The sequence below is a fragment of the Carassius carassius genome, chromosome 1 (genome assembly GCF_963082965.1).
Source record: "Carassius carassius chromosome 1, fCarCar2.1, whole genome shotgun sequence".
NCBI classification, from domain to species: domain Eukaryota; kingdom Metazoa; phylum Chordata; class Actinopteri; order Cypriniformes; family Cyprinidae; genus Carassius; species Carassius carassius.
The window spans coordinates 23,240,579-23,260,936 of NC_081755.1; the positions used below are offsets into that span (position 1 = coordinate 23,240,579).

A 20,358-nucleotide genomic window follows, 5' to 3' on the forward strand; every position below is an offset into this window, starting at 1 on the left:
AGGGTAGGCCTATTAAGCACACACATTCACACACTGAACTGTAAAAATAAAAAGTTCCTCTTGACATACTTGGCACTTGTCAGAATCAAAGTTTCTCAGAGGGTATTAGTTTAAAATTCCATTCCTTTCCATTGTGCCTTAAGTCAAATTGCTTGGATCCTCCATAGTGTGTGAATGAAGCACAAGTGCATTCATCGCGACTGACCCTATGTGCACCTGAAAGCGATGAGGTGGCGTTTCTCTCTCTCTCTCTCTCTCTCTCTCTCTCTCTCTCTCTCTCTCTCTCTCTCTCTCTTCTCTCTTTCTCTCTCTCTCGCTGTCTCTCTAGCCTCCTTTCATCTGCATTATTCTGAACGCAATAAGGAGGCAGACGCGGCTCTTGGATGAGACTCTGCTATGAAGATGAAGAGAGAGGGGGAGAGCGTAAGCTCTGATTGGCCAGCTCCAGAGGTGTGACGTGTCTGCGGAAGAGAGATGCAGCCCCTCTCGAGCCAAGTCACTTTTTATGGCTCGTGCGTGCCGCATATTAAGGATATGCACCTTTAAGTCCGTTTTCCGTTTTTATAGTCTGAGGCCATATTTGTGTTTTTCTCTGTTCTATTAATATTACAATGTGTCTTCTTTCACCGTCACATAAAAGGCCACTAAAATTAAGTTTAATAGCTGCCTTGAAGTTTTAAGTAAATTCAAAATGATGCCAAGGTGACAGCCAGTAGTTATAAGAGCATGGACTGGTTCGACCACGTACAATTTAATTATCGATAAATTGAAACTCATGAAATTAAAAAACGACGCAATCCAGCAGGCCTAAAAATGATGAAAATAATTGTGCTAAGATATAAGATTGTTCTTGTATTCCTTTTATTAACAAGAAAGTGTGCCCATCCTGAAGACCTATAGGTCTTAAATATTCACCACACACAACTACTTTTTATAGAGCAAATATGAAAAAAAATATTAAAAAGTGCGAATAATAATTATAAACCTAATTTATCCAAACAGTACATAACATCACTTTTAACATGATTTAATATAGGATAGATAGATAGATAGATAGATAGATAGATAGATAGATAGATAGATAGATAGATAGATAGATAGATAGATAGATAGATAGATAGATAGATAGATAGATAGATAGATAGATAGATAGATAGATAGATAGATAGAAAAAAAAACAGAATTCCGTCTGTAGCTATACAAAGTTTTAAAAAGAAAACGAAACGATAACAAGTTTAGTTCAGAAATCACTGTGTCGTCCTCGTCTCCAAATCCTCATTTGAAGGAAGCATGTCTTTGGGTCGAGAGGTCTTTCTAGAATTCAAGACTGAAACAAAAGTCCGGAGATAGGATATGCCCACAATGCAGGTGGTCACGTTGGCACACAACGCAACTTCACCAAAAAGAAGTTTTGAGAGCAAACCCTCGCCTTTTTATTAAGAGATCAGGTTTCTTTAGATGTTCGCTCCGAAAACGTTGTGAAGACAGCCCCCTGTCCGGTGAAGGAGGGACGCTATTCTATTAAACGTGAACATGCTTGAGTTATCTGGGGCTCCCGGCGCCTCCCAGAAAGTTTGGGGTATAAAAGCCAGGACCTGGAGTTGGTTTAGGCAGTAGGGAGTTTCTGCTGGGGTCTGGATTGGAGTCACAGAAGACCGGACCCTACCGTGTATGATTGGAGTCTAAAGGAAAAAAAAGAACTTCCCTAGCTCGCCTCAAAGAGTCTACATGTCTAATATTTAGACATGTTCAGCTTTGTGGATATTCGGTTGGCGCTGTTGCTCAGCGCAACTGTGCTTTTGGCAAGAGGACAAGGAGAAGATGATCGTAAGTATAATTTTCTACAACTTTTCAAGCTTTTGCTGGAGGTTAGTGGGTGCAAATGTGAAGCAGTGATGCTATTCTGTGATGCTGTGGAGAGAAATGATTGTCTCAGGACTGAACAAGTTATACAAGCGTTTTCCTCTAGCCTTAAACAGATTATGTTTTCTCCTGGAATGGGAGAAGAGTGTTTGTACAGTCTGGATGAGCTTTAGACCCACTGGGCCTTTTCACACTCTGCTTGTCTCCTTTGGAGACAAGTTGGCACAGGTTTGGAGACTCTCCTCCACGCGCAATTTGTTATCCTCAACAGCTGCTAAAAGAGAAAAGCAGACAGAGAGAGCAAATAGTCCATAACGTGCTTAAATGGAAAAAAATGACTGATTTAAAATGCAGAACTTAAAACTTTAAGGGAAAAAGTTCAGAGTATTTGGCTAGTCATAAGATTGGCCAGTTGGAGGGAAAAACAAGTAACTTAGAATAGGACTGTGTAATTCCAGCAAAAAGAAAAAACTAAGATGGATATGGGCGACATCGATTAAAAAAGTTTTCCCCAAAAACAAAAAAACTAAGAGAGAGAGAGAGAGCGCGATGATCTCATTCTTGGACGAGCATTATTCCAAACTGGACAGTTACATCTGCTAACTAAATTAAAACAAAACCGCTTGCTTTTCTGAAAGAAAATCAAAACATGCACATAGTTTAAATGTAAGTTTTACTTTTAATTAATATTCCAGACCTATAATTTTACCTGTTCTAGGGCTCAAGTATTTCAAGCAGTCTCACAGCGCCACTTCGTGGTGAAATATGCAATTTTGACAATCCCACCCCACCCCACCCCACCCCACCCCAGGCCTTTCACTTTCCCCTCCTCTGTTATGGTGATTGAAAACACATGCGGACCCTGCAGACTTTCCACTGAAGGAAAACGTTAGTCGTTGCCAAACCGACAGTTTTCAATTACTTCATGATCTACGGTGAGCTTCAGCAGACGTGGACGTGGAAAAAATTCCCTCAGGCTTTTTCCTCTGAGTAATGCAATCGGCGCATAACTGCACTGCGCCACCTAGGGGTGAATTTCATACCAAGCATTTCAAGCAAAAGTAAAGGTGTGCTTCCTCGAGCTGTACCTTAATCTGTTCCCACGTCTACGGGAAATGTTTACAAAACAAAATTCTCAAAAGATGGCCACATTTCTATAGATAAAACACCAAACCAGTCGTATTTCCATTGTGAGACTGAAGAGATTTTGCCATTATTTTCAACAAAAAAGTGCCTTATAAGCATTTCCCACCTTCCGTCACTGATTTAACTTAATGCATTCGTCAGTCAATAAGAAACAAACTGACCAATATTAGACATTAGGATCTTATAATCTATGACATAAATAAAATTTCTGCTTTCATGCTCATGCAACTAGTTCACTCGTTATTCCCGTAGGCCCAGACGGCAGCTGCACAATGGACGGCCAGGTCTACAATGACAGGGACGTCTGGAAACCAGAGCCATGCCAAATCTGCGTGTGCGACAGCGGCACCGTTATGTGCGACGAGGTGATCTGCGAGGACACGACCCACTGCACCAACCCAGTGATTCCCAACGACGAGTGCTGCCCCGTCTGCCCAGACGACGGTACGACGCCTTGATTCTCACGCAACGTTTTTTCTTACCTTGGGCAAACAGAACCACCCCACATCCCTTCATTTAAAATGTCAGGGAAAATTCATATGGAGCCACAACTTTCACTCCCCATTGGATTTTTAAACGTGATCTTCAAGCTTCCAGCCTTATGGTCACTCACTGGATTAATTTGTGGGTTTGCTCTTGGTGCAAGGCCTCAAATCTAATTGAGGAAAACCGCAGACTCACTTGTTAGGCTGATTGTTATCATTTTAGTGCTAAAGGTTTACAAACCAAAAGAGGCATCTGATTATTTTCTATTTTTATATGGTTTTCATTTTTGTTTTCATTTTTCCTCAATTTTATAGAATTCAAGGAGCCCAGTGTTGAGGTAAATGTTTTACTTTTATCAGCTTACATTTCCTCAAATAAGTTTTCAGTTCATTGTTACAAAGAAGGAACTTTATAAATGGCCTATATGAATGAACATACCATACTCAAGGCCTCATTTGAATCTAGTTATTTTGCTACCTTTCTGCAAAAAAACAAGTCCTTATAAACTCATTTGTGTTCATTATTCTCTCTTAGGGACCAAGAGGTCCTGCTGGTGAGAAGGGTGACAGGGTAGGTTCCTATTTCCCTCTTTATATTCCTCTGTTTACTGCTTAATCACAGGTTTTGTTTAGATGCTAAACATCTTGAAGTTCTTCGAGAACAAAATACATACATCTTAATCATCAGTCATTACCACTGCATAAAAAGTGACATGTTATTGTCCTTATAAGTTACTTATAACCCAGTTTGTATAGCTTGCCTGATATTAGTTGGATTTCTTGATTTTCATAATTGAGTATGTAAAAATATATATTTACATATATATATATACATATATAATATATATATATATATACACACACATAGATACAATTTTCATTTTATATATATATATATATATATATATATATATATATATAAATCATAACATATATTAAATGTTAAATATGTATTATTAATTTTAATTTAATTATAGAATTAGAATTTTACATACATTGATATATATATATATATATATATACACACACACACACACAGACAAATGTAAATTGAGGCAAAACTCATGCATTAAAACAGAGTTCAGCAGAATTATTGATAAGCATTAATTCTGACATGTTTTCATAACAAAAAAAATTACAAAAATATTACTTGCTACATGCACATGCTGCTGGCTTATTTTTTCATGCTTTGAACACTTGTGATGCGAGAGATGATTTAGTCTGTATTTAATATAAAAAGCCAACAGAATTATATATCAGCCCACCACTTTCCACTAATTATACCTCTACAAAAAACTGACCTATAGATGTGGTGCATCATTTTGAACTATAGAGGCTTTGATGTGAACTGCTATGAGTGTACAAACCTGTCTGTACCATAGTGTTGGATCTGCCTCATTCACTTAAATTCTAATTTTCCTTTCCCTTGATCTCAAACAGGGTCCTCCTGGCCCTCCCGGCAATGACGGAATCCCTGGACAGCCTGGTCTTCCTGGGCCCCCAGGCCCCCCTGGACCTCCTGGCCTTGGTGGAGTAAGTATCTCACCCTAAAGAGAGAAAATACTGGTTTTCTCCAATGGATAGGTGAAAGGTGTGACTTACTGTAGCAGTGCCTTTAGGCCAGGTGCCTAAAATTTCAGGATTTGTTCTAGGCCATAATTTGAAATCAGATCACATTTAAAAGACCTTTAGGTCACAGGGCTGACACATTTCAGCACTATTTAAGTGGACAGCACCCTTGGGGCAATAGCCACATGCAAAGCTCCTCTTATCTTTTTACTGACAGGGTCTTTGCTTTTTCTCCTTGTCCCTCCACAGAACTATTCTCCTCAGATGTCTGGTGGATTTGATGAGAAATCTGGAGGAGCAATGCCCGTCCCAGGCCCCATGGTAAAAAAAATTAACATATGCTAACAAACACACATCTATACATGCATGCACATACAGTACACATGCATCTTCAAAATCTTGAGTGAGGCAAATATCAGTGCAATAGATGCATACACACTTATTTATCTCTCTATATAATCACCATTCAGCTTTTTATTAACAGACAGCATCATATCAGCTGCTGCACTACAAACACATGCTTAGTATATTTTTAATCTATGGCATACAGGCATATGAAAGTCTGTAACATGTAGCTTTATACAAAATGTCCCATGAATACATACTTACACACACACACACACACACACACACACATATATATATATATATATATATATATATTTCAGTTACTACTTTGTAAGGTTAACTTATCTCTTATCTAAGTATCTCTTTTGTCTCTTTTTCACAGGGACCTATGGGCCCCCGTGGACCCCCTGGACCTCCTGGAACTTCTGTGAGTACTCCGTAAAAGTTTTAGAAAACTTTACACATGTTTTAAACCAACCGCATATTGGAAGTCATAATTAACTTAAGATAGAAACAAAATAATATTTTAGGGCAAATATACACCATGCAGTTGGAGATAAATATACGCAGTACAGTTGTAGCATTTTTCTTAAAACCCATTTTCAAAAATGTATTATTTTTAAATGTATCATTATGAAATTAGTTTTATGACTGCAATTTGGAACCTGGGGAAATCAGAATAGATTGATTTGAATTAGATCCACCCAGGAAGTCAAAATGAGCTACTACCTATTTCCTCAAGGCTTATTTTAACATTTAATAGCACTGTGTTCCTCAGATTTGTGCCTCTTGTAATTTGTGCTCTTTGTCCCCCTCTACAGGGGCCCCAAGGATTTACTGGTCCCCCTGGTGAGCCTGGTGAGGCTGGTGCTCCTGTGAGTATCTAAACAAATCAATTCTGCACTCATCAACTCGAACACACAGCTTTTTCTTAGTAAATAGCATAAATAACAAAAAACCTGACTGTATGTCCTCTACTGATTTTTTAAAAAGAGTTAGTTGAACCCTAGAAATTTGAGGTAATTGTACCTGCTTACATGTACCCAAATTAATATTACTCTCACATAATTACATTATATTTGGGTCAAATGAGGTCAAAAGTGTACAGGGTTCATGAATCATCAGCCACCTAGATTTCTTTTTTTTTCTTCAGAGTGGATGCATGACATCCAGTCTGTGCATATGTATAAGAGAGGTCTCTTACTGGCAAGCAAAAAGTCATTTTAGTCGATATTTCACTTTTTTTCTTCTGGATAATTCATACCGCCAAAGTGTGACTCACTCATTCCGCCACAATGTGAAACACATAAATACACTCACATGGACACAACTGTTCTTTTCCTAACCTAGATTTTTTTTCTGATGCTTTCCTGGTTTAGGGTCCAATGGGTCCCCGTGGTCAAGCTGGTCCCCCTGGAAAGAATGGAGAGGATGTAAGTTATCTACACAACCACCACATTTTATCTTAAAAAGATATAAGGAGCTTTTAAAAGAAAAAAAAACTTCATTAGTTTATGCACTTCAATTATAGTGCTGTAAAAAGCTTCACCTAAGATTTCAGGAACGCCAAACAGAAACGGATAACATTTCTCATAATTCATTCTAAAAAGACTTTAGGGCTTAAATAATGCCTCATTCATTTTACTCAGTTTGTTTCTCTTTTCTCATCTGTTTTTCTCTGACTCTGTAGGGTGAGTCTGGCAAACCCGGTCGCCCTGGTGAGCGCGGACCCCCTGGCGCACAGGTGAGTGTTGCCAAAAGGACCCTTAACAGGATTTTTTATAATTGCATTCTGTTAGTTAGTAAGTAGCATTGTAATGTATGAGAAAGAGCACTGGCTGTAACATCTATCTCGTTCGATCTAGGGTGCTCGTGGATTCCCCGGAACCCCTGGACTTCCAGGCATCAAAGGACACAGAGTGAGTTCTCTTGATATAGGGATTGATTCCTCTTGTTTGCTGAATATCAACTTATGTCCACAATACTCAAATCTTTATGTGCATCCTCTGCATCTCAGGGATTCAGCGGTCTAGATGGAGCTAAGGGAGACACTGGCCCTGCTGGACCTAAGGTGAAATCAGAATTAAAATCAATATTAAACTTTAAACCTGAAGTTTAAATTAAGCAGACCCCTTAACATGCTGCATTACCCATTAGGGTGAGCCTGGTGCTGCTGGTGAGAATGGAACTCCTGGAGCTATGGTAAGAAATTGCATTTATTCACACTGAATAAGTATGAATTTCATCCTATTTTCAACATCTACATTTGAAGTTCTTTTCTAATGTAACACTGTTTCCCAGGGTCCTCGTGGTCTTCCTGGCGAGAGAGGCCGCTCTGGTCCTCCTGGTGCTGCTGTAAGTAGCCTTATAAGCATAAACTTTGCATTATATGACTTATGTTGCAGTGTTATAAATTTATATAACATATATTTATAGTTATATGTTATTTTTAGATGCGACTGTGTATTTTGCAAACAAAGGACAGACATGTATATTGAGCATTTCTTGATAGCTAAACATCATTCTGAAAATACATACTGCACTTTTTAAATGTGTTGAGATCATCCCTCAAACATAAAACACAGCATTTACCTAAATACTGTCCTCTGCAGTGCACAGATTTATATTAATAATGAATAAGTTCCATTATTAATAAATGTGTCTAAATTTTTTAGGGTGCTCGTGGTAACGATGGTGCTGCCGGAGCTGCTGGTCCTCCTGTAAGTAGATTTTTTTTTTTTTATATGAGTAATATGAGTAATGAAATATGAGTAAAATGGATAACTTAAGGTAACTATAATTTATTTTCTCTCTCTATTTTTAGGGCCCAACTGGCCCTGCTGGTCCCCCAGGATTCCCTGGTGGCCCTGGAGCTAAGGTAAAAGAAAAATCCTCTCATTTGTTCACATGATTACACATTCAAATTCCAAATCAAACCAAACAGGAGCTAGAGAACCGCAAAGTGGCATTGTAATTGGGCTGATGGAGCCAGATATTCTTGACAGCTGTCAGTCTTCTCAATTATGTAGGCCAATAATTAATGGCCGGTAAAAGTTAATAAGTCAAAGTTGACAAACTTCTCCTCTAGCAACACAGAAATACACAACACTGCATTTTCATTGAGGGTTGAGGTGACCCTGGTGGCACTTCATAGGTTTTTGTGTTGACCCATCTCACTCTTTTACTTTGCTTTCTCCAGGGAGAGGTTGGTGCTCAGGGAGCTCGTGGTGGAGAGGGACCCCAGGGAGCCCGTGGAGAGCCTGGTAATCCTGGACCTGCTGGTGCTGCTGGACCCGCTGTGAGTGAATCTTTTTATATATCACATTATCTAAATGTTTTAATCTTAAGTCTTAAATTTCAGTTATTTGCACACTTCAGTTGACCACGTTGTGCATTTTGCATTCCTTCTGCTGTAGGGTAACAATGGAGCTGATGGTGCCCCTGGTCTTAAGGGTGCTCCTGTAAGTACAGTCTTAATTTTGATCAACAAATGCTCTTCTTCTTGATACAATTTTATATTTAGATCAAAATATTAACTTATGTATTATAGATTAGAACATCCGTGATAATAAATTAATGGCCACATATTTGTTTCTCTCTGCTGCCACCTGCAGGGCGCTTCTGGTATTGCTGGTGCTCCAGGTTTCCCTGGACCTCGTGGTCCTTCTGGACCTGCTGGAGCTGCTGGTGCTCCTGGCCCTAAGGGTAACACTGTAAGTGTCCATTTCTTCTCAGATCATGAGCTTCATTTTTTTTACACAAAATATGAATTATTTTACACATTAACCTTTTAGTTTTTTAAGGAAAAGGGGATTCTGCCTATTTCTTCTTGACCATTTTTGTTGGTTTTTCAGGGCGAGGTTGGTGCCCCTGGTGCCAAAGGAGAGGCTGGTGCTAAAGGAGAGGCTGTAAGTTTAAACTTCACTTATTTGAGCTAGAAATTTTATCTCCCACTTCATTGTTGCATTTCATATAAATCTTATGATTCAAAGTTTGGTAAAACATTCTACCGCTTTGCAAAAAAAATAAATAATAATCATTGCCTTAGTAATGATTTTTCACAAAGCAACTCTGCTGTTGACTTTTACAATCATTTCTAACTATCTTCTTTCTTGTGTGCTTACCCAGGGTCCCCAAGGAGTTCAGGGTCCCCCTGGCCCCTCTGGTGAAGAAGGCAAGAGAGGACCTCGTGGTGAGCCCGGTTCTGCTGGTGCCCGCGGACCCCCTGGTGAACGTGTATGTATCCAGATCAAAACTCTCTGTTTGTAACAACCTTAAAAGTGGCCCTGACCATAACAATTACACACCTCTTTGTGCAGGGGGCTCCTGGTGCCCGTGGTTTCCCTGGTGCTGATGGATCTGCAGGTCCTAAGGTGAGTCTACAAAAGATACAAAACATCCTTTTAAGTTAGCAATTAAGCAGAAAATTCATGCAAAATCTATTTAGAATGTTATTGTATTCATACACAATATTTCACCAATGGTAGTGATCATGATAAATGCAACACTCCCTGATCTTAATAACAGGGTGCCACTGGTGAGCGTGGAGGCCCTGGAGTTGTTGGACCTAAGGGTGCCACTGGTGAGCCTGGCCGCAATGGTGAACCTGGTTTGCCAGGAACCAAGGTGAGAATGCTGATTGTAGCAGAAATGCTACACATTATTTTGTACTGTTTGTGTACAAAGACTATAGAATACCCAAGACATGTCACTCATAAAAATGCAAATGCAAAAATGCTCTCAAACACAGGAAGCCCTGCCTTCTGAATGAAAGAGCCAACTGCTAATCGGTAAAGTCAGCTGCTATCAGAAGTCCCAGTTACTATAGAAGCAGTCAGCACTCTTGAGACTTGCGCACTGCCTGAGCTAGCCTGAAAAATAAGCTTTTTATAATGCTATTTGAGCAAAAATAATAACATTTATGACAGTTGTTGTCAAAATTCTTAAGTGATTTTAAATATGAAATTTAATTGTAAGCTTAGTGAACAGTTTGGGAGTATTTGATGTTTCCCCATTCAAAGAGATAGGAGGTGCACTTGCATGCCCGAGAGGCATTTCAAAAATGGCTGCTGAGTGACATGACTTGTATTAAAAGGAATCTGTTGTGTATTAATGTGCCAGTGAGTTCTGTTTGACCCCCTCTATCTTCATTTTCCTAACAGGGTATGACTGGTAGCCCTGGCAGCCCTGGACCTGATGGAAAGACCGGATCTTCTGTGAGTGCCCACACAATTCTCCATAATGTCACAACAAACCAGATCCCCAGACTCCCATACTTTATATAATAATATCCATGAATAGCTCTAGCGGAGATGTTTTTTTACAGCTCAGTCAAAAATGCACACAGTGCATACCCAGAGATTCATACAGGGTGGGTAATGACAAAACTCACAGGTCTCATTGGTTTATTTTTGACAGGGTGCTCCTGGACAAGATGGCCGCCCTGGACCACCTGGCCCCGTTGGAGCCAGAGGACAGCCTGGTGTCATGGGATTCCCTGGACCTAAGGGTGCTGCTGTGAGTGATCCTTATTCTCTTTAAAAAGTCAATATGCTCAGTTCACGGTATAGCCAAATTGCAGACCATCGGTTTATTTTCTATGTATAAGAAACTTTTGAGGTCAGATTCTATGTGTAATTGTTGCTAAACATTTTCTAAATTTGAGGTTTACTTCTGCCCCTGTACAGGGTGAGGCTGGCAAACCTGGTGAGAGAGGTGTGATGGGTGCTCTTGGTGCCACTGTAAGTAGCTATAACCTTTGTTTTACACACCACAGTCAGGCTTGTTTGGTTCGTAATGTTGAAGTCTGATGCTTATTGTACTGTGTTTTGTATTGAACTATAGGGTGCTCCCGGTAAGGATGGTGATGTTGGCGCTCCTGGTGCTCCTGGACCTGCTGTAAGTAGCACTTCAGTATCCCATGAGGCATTTGCAATATGGTTTCTTGTCATTGAATGTTATTTGAGTCTCATTTAAAACAGTGGTCCTGCTAATCATCATACAAACTGTTTTAAAATATATTGTCCAGCATAAAAATACATCTTCAGCTTCAATCTACTACATTATAAGAATGTTCTCTATAACATTGAAATATAGTTACTCTAATGAACCACTTTGGCTATAGTGTCACATTATATTTTTTTTATGAATAGGGGCCTACTGGTGAGAGAGGTGAACAGGGACCTTCTGGTCCTCCTGGATTCCAGGTGAGTGAGTTTCCCATCTTACTTAATCCAAAGCACAATATTTTTGTTATAGATATTGACAAATGTCTGTTTATCTCTTTGTTGTGCATCTGAATGACAGGGTCTGCCAGGACCTCAGGGTGCAACTGGTGAGACTGGCAAATCTGGTGAGCAGGTAAGTTGCTAGCCAGTGTGTTGATATGAACTTGCTGTTTAAAGCTGTGAACCTTTCGTATTTTATAAAATAATTGGGGATCAATGCTTGCAAGGACACTTACACTTAAAGGACGCTTAAGCATGGAGTTTGGGCTATGGGCGACAGTAATTAAGTCCCTCAGAAACCCTCATTAGAAATACAAGGCCAGGCAATACAATGCTAATTTGCCTTTTTTGGCATATTACAGGGTGTTCCTGGAGAGGCTGGAGCTCCTGGACCAGCTGGATCCAGAGTGAGTATCTACAGTATGATCACCAAATGCACATAGTCAATAAAGCTGGCTGTAGTTCTAGTTATATGAAATGGACAAGAACTGAAGGCATCGCTCTATACTTTCTTCACAGGGCGACAGAGGATTCCCTGGTGAGCGTGGTGCCCCTGGCCCTGCTGGTCCTGCTGGTGCCCGTGGATCTCCAGGTACATCTGGTAACGATGGCGCCAAGGTGAGTCTCACCTGTCCTTGATGTTATACCACACATTTACAGTGATTGGCTAAACAAAATCTGAAGGATACGCTACAATGTGAATCAAGCTCCTAAAGTGTATGACAGCACTGTACCGATGAATATGTTTCAAAATTAAGATTGCCTTCTCTGGCTTCCTCAGGGTGATGCTGGTGCCTCAGGTGCCCCTGGTGCTCAGGGTCCTCCCGGACTTCAAGGAATGCCTGGCGAGCGTGGTTCTGCTGGTCTGCCAGGTCTTAAGGGTGACAGAGTGAGTACTAATGATGACTTTTCTGAACTTTCATGCCAAAAAAAAAACACTAACACACAGCAAACTTAGCAACTGAACTGAATAGCGCAAACTCTCAAAACTCTCAAAACTGATAATGTCTTATCCCAGGGTGACCAAGGTGCCAAGGGTACTGATGGTGCCCCTGGTAAAGATGGCATCCGTGGTATGACCGGACCAATTGGACCTCCTGGACCTGCTGGAGCTCCTGGTGACAAGGTGAGTGTCTTTTGAGCAAGATTCCATATATCCATAATGTATTCATCTCGAAAAGTTGAAGAACATTTTCAACCATGCTTCTATCATTTGAATTTTAACATAGGGAGAGACTGGTGCTCCTGGACTTGTTGGACCTAATGGTGCCCGTGGACAACCTGTAAGCATAATGCTTGACTTGTAGATATGAACATATGCTACATAAAATTAACCATTAAAATGATCTGATAGCATCACCTTTTCTTCAATCACAAATAGGGTGAGCGTGGAGAGACTGGTCCTCCTGGACCCGCTGGATTTGCTGGACCTCCTGTGAGTAACAAACTGTAGTATATGTATCCTAATAAAAACTATTACAGGCCAGTTCTAATTTCAAGAATTTCTGTCCAACAGGGTGCCGATGGTCTGCCTGGTGCTAAGGGAGAGTCTGGAGACAACGGTGCTAAGGGTGATGCTGGTGCTCCAGGACCTTCTGGAGCGACCGGTGCCCCCGGACCTCAGGTGTGATCATCTTATATATAATCTATAGATATAATCTTCTCACCCAAAACAGACTTGTGCTCTTTTAGGTTTATAACATTTGACCCACGTAGTCATAGTTTCTTTACTAATGTTGACACGCACATTATTAACCAAAATTATTTGTGCTATACAGGGTCCTGTTGGTGCTACTGGACCCAAGGGTGCCCGTGGTGCTGCTGGTCCTCCTGTGAGTATGACTTCCTTAATTTGATATTTTTGGGTGTCCTGTTTGTACTTGCCACAGTTAAAAATTACATAAAGACACTTGTAAATTACAATTGAGCTAATACATTTTTACATTTTTGTTAAGGGTGCTACTGGTTTCCCTGGTGCTGCTGGCAGAGTTGGACCTCCCGGCCCTGCTGTAAGAATCTCTACAACAATGATATTGATAGTACTCATTAATACATCAAAGTAGCAACAGTGATCTTCTTCCATAATTAACAATGTTTCTGTAATTGCTTCTTGTCTTAGGGAAACGCTGGACCCCCAGGACCTTCTGGAGCCCCTGGTAAGGAAGGCCAGAAAGGTAACCGTGGTGAGACTGGACCTGCTGGGCGCACTGGTGAAATTGGTGCTGCTGGACCACCTGGTGCCCCTGGTGAGAAAGGAAATCCTGGAGCTGAGGGTGCTACTGTAAGTCTTTTATGCCAATCAGTAACATTATTACTTTATCTTCTGGCCTTTTCATATACATGACAATAACCAGAGTATTTGAGAGTCAATTGCAGTGTCTAGCAAAATTATTGGATGTCTTAACCAGTTCTCTCAAATCCTCACACTGGCAGTGTTATATATGCACAAAATATTGCCTTTGGTCTCATCTAACCACAAAATCTTTTCCAACATCACAACTGGTCAAATGCCATGTCTGTTAGCAAACTGAACACATACTTTACTAGTTATTTTTGCATAGTGATCAGTAAACTATGTATGTATGTATCTTCTTATTACTGGCCTCTCAGTTTCTTCTCACAAGTCATCCGCACCAAAAAAGACAAGCTGGTTTAAAAATATTTGGATGTTTGTATTCTTTTCTTCATTTATGGATTTAGTTGAATATGGATTTATGCTTTAGTCTTAATTTTCATAGTCATCTTACATTCGATTTATAACTTAATAAAATATTAATAAATAATTGTTCTTCAACTGTGAGTTTTCTGTCTACCATGAGTGGTAGTTATTTAATTAATTATTGGTAGAGTCCAATTATAAGACCACTGTCTGCATGTTAGCACAACTTGTTGTCAGAAGTTCAGTCTCTGCTAGAGGAAAGTAAGATTCATCCGCTGTCTTCCTGTCCATGTCTGATGTCCATACTAGTATAAATTAATAACAGATATTTATCTGTTACAATTTCTAGTTATAAAAACACACACTGTCTAATAAAGACATAATGAAATACAGACATTATCTTTGAGGTACTTCCTATTTAAAATTACTAATATTCTTCTAATACTTTTCTTACAGGGCCCTGCAGGTATCCCTGGACCTGCAGGTATTGCTGGTCAGCGTGGTATTGTTGGTCTCCCTGGCCAAAGAGGCGAGCGTGGTTTCCCTGGTCTCCCCGGTCCATCTGTAAGTATTCTGGGTCCTTGTTTTACACTCTCTGATGTCTTAATTAAACACAAGAAACTCCTCCACAGCACGCAAATCTCTCATGTACTTCCATACAATAATAGGCTATAGTTGTTTTATTTAGCCAGTGTCTACTTTCAAGTGTTTATTCTTGATGGATCTTAAGCATCAATCATAGCTTTCATTATTGTCTTCATCATGCCATTTAGGGAGAGCCTGGCAAACAAGGATCATCTGGTCCTTCTGGTGAGCGTGGACCTCCTGGACCCATGGGACCCCCTGGATTGGCTGGACCTCCTGGTGAGCCTGGTCGTGAGGTATGGATGAACACCTATAAACCAATACTTACCTACATAAATGAAACCATAAATATCATCCTGTTGTGTTGACATTATGTTATTTGATTTACATAAGGGTACTCCAGGTAATGAGGGCTCTGCTGGACGTGATGGTGCTCCTGGCCCCAAGGTGAGTTCCAGTCTTCATAGTTTCCTATACAAGTCAAACCCCTTCACCACACATCAGGCTTTGTGACTGAGTTTGTGTCACTGTTCTGCTCCCGACATAGGGTGACCGTGGTGAGACTGGCTCTGCTGGCACCCCCGGTGCTCCTGGACCTCCTGGTGCTCCTGGACCCATTGGCCCTGCTGGAAAGACTGGTGATCGTGGAGAGTCTGTTAGTGTCCCATCTCCAATAAGCAAATTAACTGTTGATGGCTTACAAACCATGGGAGTATATTAACTAATCTTTTTTTTTTCTTCTTAGGGCCCTGCTGGTCCTGCCGGTGCTGCTGGCCCTGCTGGTCCCCGTGGACCCGCTGTAAGTCCAGACAAAAACCTCAAAAGAATTGCATAACCAGCGTCTATGTGTAGCTCCATCTATGATACACACTGTATTGTCATCCGAGGTGTAATGTCTTTATCCAGGGACCCGCTGGAGCTCGTGGAGACAAGGGTGAGACTGGTGAGGCTGGTGAGAGAGGCATGAAGGGACACAGAGGATTTACCGGAATGCAGGGACCACCAGGACCTCCTGTAAGTGACTCTATAAATCTTTAATATAATGTCTGTAGCTTAAATAATGTTTTTAATTAATTTATTTTTTTTATTCTTGTCCATAGGGACCCTCTGGAGAACCTGGACCTGCTGGAGCTTCTGGACCTGCTGGACCTAGAGTATGTATTATTACAAAATATATATATATTTTAAAATATTTTGCTGCATATTTGTACTTCCATCATTTCTCTGCTTTGATCAAGAATTTGAAGTATTTACACAGTGGCCAAAGTGTGTTTTGGAGATCATTCTGATTTATTGGATTTGGATGTTTCTGTTTTTGTATTAATAGGGCCCTGGTGGATCTGCTGGACCCGCTGGTAAGGATGGTATGAGCGGACTTCCTGGACCCATTGGCCCTCCTGGACCCCGTGGTCGCAATGGAGAAATTGGACCATCTGTGGGTGATTCTTTCCTTTTCTACATCACAGTGAACCCAGAAAACCAAATATACACTTTAACCCCTCCATATTTGGTGTGATCTGTGGTATAGGGACCGCCTGGACCCCCCGGACTCCCTGGACCTCCTGGACCCTCTGGTGGTGGATTTGATATTGGCTTCATTGCTCAGCCACAGGAGAAGGCCCCTGATCCCTTCCGCTCATACCGTGCCGATGATGCCAATGTGATGCGCGACCGTGACCTCGAAGTTGACACCACCCTCAAGTCCTTGAGCCAACAGATTGAGAGCATCATGAGCCCAGATGGCACCAAGAAGAATCCTGCACGCACTTGCCGTGACCTGAAGATGTGCCACCCAGAGTGGAAGAGCGGTACATTCCCTTTCTCCATTCCATGAAAATTCTAAATAACTAAATTTGAAAGTCATTTTTACATTTCTCACCCTGCATTGCCATCTCAAAAATAAAACACAGGTGAGTACTGGATTGACCCTGACCAGGGCTGCAACCAGGATGCCATCAAGGTCTACTGCAACATGGAAACTGGTGAGACCTGCGTCTACCCAACGGAGTCCTCCATTCCCAAGAAGAACTGGTACACAAGCAAGAACATCAAGGAGAAGAAGCATGTCTGGTTCGGAGAGGCCATGACCGATGGCTTCCAGGTGAGGATGTCTAGGCCTTAACTAGGCCAAAAAGTATAACCAGGTTTTGTCCCCATATGTCAGTTTATTACAGTTGCTGATTTGCTTGTGATTTCCTCTCAAAACCTACAGTTTGAATATGGCAGCGAGGGCTCTAAGCCTGAGGATGTCAACATTCAGCTCACCTTCCTGCGCCTCATGTCCACTGAGGCCTCCCAGAATATCACATACCACTGCAAGAACAGCATTGCATACATGGACCAGGCTTCTGGCAACCTGAAGAAGGCTCTTCTGCTGCAGGGCTCCAATGAGATCGAGATCAGAGCAGAGGGAAACAGCCGCTTCACATACAGTGTCACTGAGGACGGTTGCACGGTGAGTTCTCCATCTTTATCTTTCCTTGATGTGACCATCACAAGGTCTTATTGCCACAACAGTACAGTTCATTTGAATGTGGGAGCTAAAACAAGATAAACTGTTAAAATGACAGTTAATATCAAACCATGACTTCAGTATGATTATTCATTTAGCAGTGGCTTGTGTCTGAATTAACTTCCATATGAGAATAAAAGCAGAATGGTATTATTTCAAGGGAAAAAGCGAGTACTAATTTTGCAGCATAAATGTTTGTTATTATAGCAACGTAAAGGGTTTTGTATAGGCTCTAATTCTATCCCTGTTTTCCTTTTTTCCATCTCTCCAGTCGCACACCGGTGCATGGGGCAAGACAGTCATCGACTACAAAACAACAAAAACATCCCGTCTGCCTATTATTGACATCGCCCCTATGGACGTTGGTGCACCTAATCAGGAATTTGGCATTGAAGTTGGCCCAGTCTGCTTCTTGTAAAAAAGAAATCTGGACATGAGATTGTTTGTGTGCGTGTGTGTTTTTTTCTAGCAATCATCTCTCTAAAATCTTTTCTATGCATTAAAATCAAACCCTAGAATTCAATTTGGCTGTGCAAATGGTCCACTTGCTTAGACCTGCGCTTCAGAAGACAGTGGTTGTGTGTTATAAGGCTTTTTTTGGACCACTATTTTGTCACCACCCACACTGAGGATCCTTTAGAAGACTCATTTGTTTCACTGGCAACAAGAAAATAATATATTATACTTATAAAGTGTAAAACCCCCCTGGAGTTTAAAGAAACATCACTGATGCAAGTGACTTCTTTTCAACCACTGAGGAAGGACAATGAAAGAGCAAAACCAAATGCTTTGTACCATGTTCAGGTGTTAAATAAATCTGTAAAATGACATTTAAGTGTCTTTGTGTTATACCCATTAGGACCACCGGGTGCTGAATGCCAACGTTCCTCTCAAGAGTCACACAAAGTTCATTAAGTAGAGACAGGGGTTCAACTTTGTTTTGATGTCTTATGGCTACCTCAAAAAAGAAAAAGCAATTCCCAGTGTTGACCAACACCAGGTCAGGATTTTACGTGGCAGAAGTATGGTTAAGGATCAAGTGACAGCTGTAAACGTGCTATTTCCTCATGAGGTCCTGTCAGCAAGAAATTCTAGAGTTATGCTTTTTCTAAAAGTAATGCATTGTTCATTGCTTTTGCTCACAGGGCCTTTGGTGCTAAAGAAATCCTAATATCTTGCCGCCCAGTTGTAACGGATGCCTCTCTTTCTGAAGTGTAAGCTAAGAGCCAGACAGCAGAGCTTCTGTTAAGAAGCAGTACTGTAGCTGTGATACACGCAGTCTTTTCAAGTGTAGAATAAGCAGGTGGAGTCTGTTTTTATTTTCCAAACACCTTTTGACACTTTTTGGTTGTTGTCTATTGGTTTCTTTACAAAACATCCCCCCAATGTTGTCCAGTTGCTTCCAGCTATATCCCCACTTCTTTCCCATACTTCTGTAATCAGGATTTTTGTTTTCACCCAGGTTTTTTTTTTAAGCATAAAACAGGCAATCAAATAGAAAAGTCCTAAAATGATGAGAAGCACACCATAGGGGGGGGTAAAACAAGAGGATCTGTACCTATTTTGTATATGTATATTAATTTGAGATGTTTTTAATTATTTTGAATGCTGAAATAAAGCATGTTAAGTGGTCGACCTTATGTTTGTCAGAAGTGATCTTGACTCGTCCCTGACTGCCCAATGGACTTGAATGAAGCACAGCTTGCACCTGTTACAGTTTTGACTAAAAGGAAAGATTAAAGAAAATCTCAGAAATGTCTGTTACTTTATGGTGTTTTTTTTTGTTTGTTTTGTTTTTTTCATGCTGTTGTTGCAAAAATAGTTTTTATACCACTGAGCAAACTACTGAACAAAACATCTTTTGAGCAAAGTAACTTAAAGTTAGCATATGTAAGGAAAAACTGCATGTTCTGAAGCTTGCGTGTACTAACCTGGTGCAGCCTTGAGGTACTTGCGATGACAAAAAAAAGTATTTCAATCGTTGCACTCCCAGACGATGTGCATAATATTCCACTGATAATCCAAATGATCCATTGGTGAATGGCCAGATCAAAACTCATCGTGTTGGTTGATGCTCCAAACTCCAGATCTGTTGAAAGCATTGGTCATCCGAGCTGTCGAGGATAGTATAATCCGCAAGCAGACGATCCCTTTGACTTGAACGCTGAGAGAGGTGTTGCTGTGAACATACTTGTTTTTAAATGTTTAAAATTAATTAAAAGCATAACTTTTTTTGTGGAGCTACAACTAAGGAGAACCAGTCTTTTGCTGCAGTGTGCACTCAAATGCTAAAGGAGGTAGGAGGTGAAGGTGGTAGTCCTGTAGGATACAACAGGGCCATTGTATCATAAGGTATGCAGAACCTTCCGTAGTGGGGGGCTTGAATATCTAAGCTGCTAACTGAATCCATGCACTCACTTTCACTTTAAGACACTGAAATTCTTTGATGTGCAACTAATGCATCTTTTTCCCCTTCATTTTTGGAGTTAATTTAATGAATCTGTACACTGGACATGGGTTTTATTTCTGAATTCAGTTACTACCCATATAGCCCATAAACGTAGACATTAAATATTAAAGATGGTGGCATCTGGTGTACATACATTTCAAGAAGTAAGAATTGCATAAAGTAAGGTGAGTGAGAGAAAACTGTAGGGTCAAAATCTCACCAGGGTTTGATTTATCATCGCATGCCACCGTTCTTCGTCCTTACAGAATGTCCAACGTTTTTAAATTGCCTGCAAAATAGTAAGATGTCGTTATTACAACTACAGATGTTAAATTCTTTAAAAAAAAATTAAGATTAAGACGGTTTGGACTGGACGACTGTGCTCGTACTAGCTGCCTACACACTTTAATGGCTAAAGTAGATAAAACATTGTATTACAGTAAAATAAAGGGATTTAGATAGAGAAAATATTTAAGCAAAAGTAGGTAAATACATATGTGTAAGTAGGCAGATCC

General features: G+C 40.5%; 1 protein-coding gene across 2 annotated transcripts; it reads left to right on the forward strand.

Moving 5' to 3' along the window:
- Window positions 1-1,596: 1,596 nt before the first annotated feature.
- Window positions 1,597-19,034, forward strand: col1a1a (collagen, type I, alpha 1a). Of its 2 annotated transcripts, XM_059551714.1 has the most exons (51): window positions 1,597-1,827; window positions 3,262-3,453; window positions 3,810-3,832; window positions 4,030-4,065; window positions 4,935-5,027; window positions 5,313-5,384; window positions 5,794-5,838; window positions 6,233-6,286; window positions 6,791-6,844; window positions 7,102-7,155; window positions 7,277-7,330; window positions 7,429-7,482; window positions 7,569-7,613; window positions 7,713-7,766; window positions 8,087-8,131; window positions 8,236-8,289; window positions 8,611-8,709; window positions 8,828-8,872; window positions 9,026-9,124; window positions 9,266-9,319; window positions 9,540-9,647; window positions 9,731-9,784; window positions 9,939-10,037; window positions 10,574-10,627; window positions 10,830-10,928; window positions 11,099-11,152; window positions 11,256-11,309; window positions 11,564-11,617; window positions 11,718-11,771; window positions 12,001-12,045; window positions 12,158-12,256; window positions 12,420-12,527; window positions 12,657-12,764; window positions 12,868-12,921; window positions 13,020-13,073; window positions 13,155-13,262; window positions 13,417-13,470; window positions 13,594-13,647; window positions 13,758-13,919; window positions 14,754-14,861; window positions 15,071-15,178; window positions 15,276-15,329; window positions 15,430-15,537; window positions 15,628-15,681; window positions 15,789-15,896; window positions 15,983-16,036; window positions 16,210-16,317; window positions 16,411-16,690; window positions 16,793-16,983; window positions 17,095-17,337; window positions 17,666-19,034. In XM_059551714.1, exons 1-51 carry the CDS (start codon window positions 1,746-1,748, stop codon window positions 17,810-17,812), a joined length of 4,347 nt encoding a protein of 1,448 aa, XP_059407697.1. In that variant the 5' UTR covers window positions 1,597-1,745; the 3' UTR covers window positions 17,813-19,034. The 2 variants fall into 2 exon arrangements, with proteins under 2 accessions (XP_059407697.1, XP_059407703.1); XM_059551720.1 differs by lacking the exons at window positions 12,420-12,527; window positions 12,657-12,764; window positions 12,868-12,921; window positions 13,020-13,073 and having other exon boundaries at window positions 13,209-13,262.
- Window positions 19,035-20,358: the final 1,324 nt, after the last annotated feature.